Genomic DNA, 5,543 nt, shown 5'->3' with positions numbered 1-5,543 from the left:
CGTGGAAGGGCTAGTGCCAACATCCGCTGCAGGAAAAATGAAGAGCCATACAAAAATAGTATTTTTTACGCCTAGGGCGGAAAAAGTGAATCTGACGAATGCGGCTTTATGGTCCGAGCCAAAGGCGATTTGGAATTGGGCAAGAAGCATCGTTTACAAAATAGGCAGACATAGTTATGTGAAAATAATAACATACAGTATCTGAAAGTTCAGCTGAGATGACGCAGAATTATAAGAAAAACAATGATTTACTATTTCCTCATAATGTGTGGTAGAACTTCTTTAACAATGTTCAATGGTCGTATTTCCAAATTTTCTAATTCAGGATTTTTTCTTCATCTATCATTGTAGAAAAACCCGTATGAGAATGGCAACGATTCTTCGATGGGATTGTAAATAAAGTAGCCGATTTGAAGTAACAATTAATAGTGAATAATGGATACAAACTAAAAAAATAAATCTTCTTTGTGGATCCATTTATTAATTAATTGATGAGTACCATCACCAGTAATGGTGATTCCCGGTGGTGTACAATTAGTACTCAGTCGTATCAAAAGGTATTAGAAATTGTTCAGAATGGTAATTATGCATTGAGGAAGCATTAATGGAAATAGTATTTTGTTAAGAGATGTGTGATTAATTCTCTGAAATATCGTAAATCTGAAAGCAGGTTATCAGTTAGAGGCTGCAAGAGAATGAATCGCACGCAGCGGTTCGCATCTGACTAATAATTACCAAGATTTAGTTCGAGCCTTAATCAGCACTGTTCTTATCATTGATGTTTACCTACTCATTTTTGCATTTGACAATAGCTCCAAGTCTCGAGTGCAAAGGTGGGCTTTCGAAGTTGATAATAATGCGAACAAGACTCTCACGTGCAGCAGGAAGGAAAGAAATAGGCCAGTAAAACAAGACTCGCGATAATACACTTGATAATATCCAAAAAAGTCCTGGCAGGCTGAAATTGCACCAAATTGTAGAGAAAATTCCCACGATCATCATATCAGCTGATTGTTTGGGTCTTTTTGTGCTCAACGATGTTTAAAAATTAATTAAAAAATAATAGTAGGCTTAGGAACATTACTTCGACTCGAAATTTGAAGGATCAGATCAGCCCAACCTCTGAATATTTTTATCTTTTCGATAGGATTAGAACAATTAATCCAGTATAGTTTTTTGGCGTTCGCCCCAACTTTTTAATTAATTTTTAATTAATTAAGCACATTTCTGCTGAACGTGTGGGTGCACATTTTTAATATGACGGTGAGGCGAATTTTCTTCACATTTTTGTATAATTTCAGCCTGCCAGGACTTTTTGAGGTGGCTAAGGTCTAATTTGACGGGCCTAAAAGGTATATTATTCTCTCGCTTTTCTCGTCGTACCCTACTCATTGTGTACAGGTATATACGGAGCATTCTCCAAAAAACAAACACGAATAGCGTTTTGAAACATGGATCTGGCTATTTTCTTTCGGGTAATAATAGGTAATGAAAGAAGCATTGATGATTTTTTCAGATTTTCCACCCTAACCGTTCTCAAAATTGGAATTCAAAAATATTTTTGGTTCAAAAATTCATAACTTTTTGAAAAATCAATTCAATGAAGTTTACTTCCTTTACTTTCAATTTTTGACAAAATTTTAATAAAAAGATACTGCGTGAATATTTACGATTCTCAAGTGATGATTTTCAATTGTTAAGCAGAAATGATATATCGTTTCGGATGCTCGAACACTTTTTTTCTTTTAATGCTAAAAAAATGTTCGATTATTTCCATGAATTGCAACATTTTTTTCAACATTGGGAATTAACTCCTCTATTTTGTTTGCGTTTAAATATTTTCATCATGTTTCCTTCTATTCTAAAATAGTACATTGTGCCTCTAGAGCGTAAAGTATTGTCCGACGAAATGGGAGTTTATAAACCGAGCTGAAAGCGTGGGTTATAATCACATTAGTCAGAAAATACTTTATTTGCATGAGGCACACGATAGTTTATTCTCGTAGGGACTGGAAGCTGCGATCTAACTGAGCGCAGCGAGGTTGTAGGAAAATACTCAATTAGTGGTTTCTGTAAATTTCGTCATTTTCATATTTTAAATTTGGGACTGGAAAGAGCGAAGTGTAGTGTTGATTCGGACATTTCACATATGAAAATGAAGAAATTCAGGGCATCCATTAATCACGTATTTTCATACAAAAAAAAAAAATTTCAAGTTTTTAGAATAGAAGAAGAAACTATAATAAAAATATTGAAACTTGAAAAAAAAATAGAAGACGTTATTTCCACACGATGAGAAAAAGTCAAAGTTAATCGAAAACATGTAATTTCTGGTTCAAAATTTGAAGTCATTACTTCAGAAATGACAATATTTTTACAGTGTTTTAGTCTGCAAATATAGTTAAAAACTTTAAAATGAATAGAAAAAAATAATTTATGTACATTCATATCTCGAGAGCAATTAGAGGAATGAATTTAGAAAAATTCATGAATACTTCTCTCATTACTTATCATTACACCCAAAAAAAAATCAAAAAATCTAAATTTTTTGATTTTATTCGTGTTTGTTCTTTCGTCAAGTGCCGAAACGTCGGTCTATATGTGTATATCGTAACATGTTAAGCTATTCATGGGGGTTTAACATGACGGCTTTTATGCACTAATTATTATTCATCGAGATACGCGGTAGCGTAGTGGCCAAGTAAAAGTTTCGTCTGTATCCAACAAATAAGCCGAGAGCTACGGTCTATGTAAACACGACACAACTACCCTTTCCACTACCTTCTAATCGTATTCAATCCATAGAATATAAACGCCGCAAGTTACATGAAATCTGTGGACAATGACATTATAGAAATCGCCCTCAAGTTTGTCATTGATATAAATTTTGCCTCTTTTCGATTAATATTGGCAAAAATACGCCCATGGGAACGGGCTCATTTCAATATTTTCCCAATCTCTATTATCTTTCGCTTACATTGAAGTCATTAAGTTGGCAGCAATTCGATCCACCCTAACCTGAACCAAATTTGGCGTTGAGATGGTGCCATCAGTGTATTCAAACCGTTGAATTGTAACAGGGAAACAGAGGGGAGTGTTTTATTTCTTCCCTCGGATTTTATGTCTTTTATTTAGTTCCATAATTATAATTGTTTATTTTATGGTAACGAATATTAGCTTTTCGTTTTGTTCGAAAATGATATGCAGTTCGTGACCTATTTATGTGTGTAATTTGTGACCTTGGCCAGGGAATAAATATATGAATATTCCCGCCAAAGGCACGAAAATCAGGAACTTTATTCTCGTCTAAGCATCAAGGGGGACTTGTTATGATTTACGGGAGGACCTGAAATAATAAGAGGGAAGGGGGTTTGAATGATTACTCGGGGAGGGGTTTATGGATATTAAACTGTACTCTCTTCCCGTTCCCTTCCAAGAAATATCCATACAACAGTTAATCAAGGGCTTTTTACAACTACTTAAGTCGAGGGTGGGGGGTAAGGCCAACTCACTTGCGGCTACGCGAAATTATATAAGAAAAAAGGGCGACTCTAAAACTGCAAAAAGGGACAAGTGAGGGGGCGTCGACTGAAAAAATAATAAGTGATAGGGGGTTTAAATGAGAACAACAGAAAATTAACGTAATGGAAGCTCACCGTTGGGGGGAAATTATATTTTGGGGCCGGAAAACTTGTTGGGGCAGGGAATAAAAATGGAGCACTCACGGGGAATGGTGTCCTCAGAATTCTCTCGGTTTTCCTCTGGGCTTTTTCCTCCTTCCTTCCTTCTCTCTCTCTCCGCTCTCTCCGTGGATCCTCTCCACAATAGCTCTCCTCCTCACAATCTTTCCAATAGTTCCTCTCACACACGAAAATCCTCCACAATAGTTCCTCTTCTCACAATAGTTCACACAATAGTTATCACAGTAGTTCTCACACCAATGCCTCTTCATCGGCTCTCTTCACAGGGTCTCCTCACAGGGTCTCTTAACTTATTGAAAAAATCCCTGAAATATCTGGAAATGAAGAAAACTGGTGTTATTGTAAAAAAAATTAAGCCAAGTACAAGTTTAGCTCAATTACTTCCGTAAAAAACTCGTATTTGCCAAAATATGGCGTTCCTAGAACTAAAAAAAAACTTGGAAAATGTAAATGAAAACACCAAGAAAAGTTCTACGACTCGATTTAAAGGATTCAATAATGAAAATAAAAAAATCAGTAGAGACAGGACCAACTTACTTGGCGCGGTTTTATTTACAGGATAATGCTAAAATGAAATTTGATTAATAATTAAAAGGGATCGAAGATAATCTTTAGCTCTAACTCCAGTTCTGGGGAAATACCGGGCTAAGTAAGTTGGTCCTGCCTCTACTGTTTTTTTTATTTTTATTATTAAATCCTTTCAATCGAGTCGTATCACTGTTCTTGGCGTTTTCATTTACAATTTCCGAAGTTTTTGAATGTCTAGGAACGCTATATTTTGGCAAAACACGAGTTTTTTACGGAATCAATTGAGTGAAACTTTTACTTGGCTTATTTTTTTTACAAAAACACCAGTTTTTGTCATTTGGTTTTTTTTTGTTTCAAATTTAGGCCCGTTTATCACTCATTTTTACGAGGTCCGCGTGCAACGCCGTAGGAATGCAGGTCTGAGATGCTCTGGCTCTTCGCTTAGATTATGAGCGAATTCTCGAGAGTTTTCGTCGGCTGCGGCCCGTTCAGAAGAACTTGGCTTATTCTATTGTGAAGAGAGAGATTCTCATTCTCCGCTCACGGCTAATTCAAATAAACAGAACAAAACCTATGGGTTCAGAGAAATGGAAAAAGGCTTCAGCACATGATAAAACCTATGATTAGTATTAAAAGAAAATACATTGCATAAATATTGGGGCATTATTTATGTGCGATTATGTACCCCGATTGTTCCTTTTCAATAATGAGGTGTGGAACATTGTACCTAAGAGACAACTGATAATTTTTTTTCCGAATGAATGTCTTACCGACACTTGCCTAGGCTCGCGTAGAGTGTGTTTTATTTTGTTCAAATCTCCGGCTTATGTAGCTCAGCCGGCTCTCGACCGCTATTAGTTTGTGACAAAGGGTACAAGAGAACCCATTGTATCGCTTCATGGGTTTTTATGATTCGGGCCATAATGGCTAGAAGATAGTGGGGTGACGATAAAGAGAAGGAAAAGAGAAGATAATGAGTCAAAGTCGAAAAAAAAAAGAAAGAAGAAAAACCTCACCTGCTGGGACAGCATTTGGTCAATTACAGTTTTGTTTAATTGTGTTTTGAAGAAACCCCCGGTCGACAATCAAACGAAAGGTTAAAAAAGCCAACAATGGTACCGGCGGGAGTGGAACTCGCGATCATTCACATGCCAGTCTGATGCCTCAACCACTCGACCATTGCCGTTTTCAAGTTTTTATTTGTTTTAAGACCTATTGTCTCGGGTCTCTCTAAACTCCTTGACTGGGGTGCGGAGAGCGCGGTTGAGCCACCAACCGAGCGCGTCTCCGGGTGGTGGATAGGAGGACGGCCGG

At 36.7% G+C, this 5,543-nt stretch overlaps 1 protein-coding gene across 1 annotated transcript in view; it reads right to left on the bottom strand.

Moving 5' to 3' along the window:
- Positions 1–3,884: 3,884 nt before the first annotated feature.
- Oct-TyrR (Octopamine-Tyramine receptor) overlaps positions 3,885–5,543 on the bottom strand; it is a 160,597-nt gene continuing 158,938 nt past the window's right edge. Inside the window, exon 3 of the mRNA XM_011313998.1 lies at positions 3,885–4,015. Within this exon, the coding sequence (XP_011312300.1) occupies positions 3,987–4,015 (29 nt within the window). The 3' untranslated portion in view covers positions 3,885–3,986. The remainder of the gene's footprint in view (positions 4,016–5,543) is intronic.

The sequence above is a fragment of the Fopius arisanus genome, unplaced genomic scaffold (assembly GCF_000806365.1).
Source record: "Fopius arisanus strain USDA-PBARC FA_bdor unplaced genomic scaffold, ASM80636v1 scaffold00138, whole genome shotgun sequence".
In the NCBI taxonomy this organism is placed as follows: domain Eukaryota; kingdom Metazoa; phylum Arthropoda; class Insecta; order Hymenoptera; family Braconidae; genus Fopius; species Fopius arisanus.
This window is presented reverse-complemented; position numbering and strand designations above follow the sequence as displayed.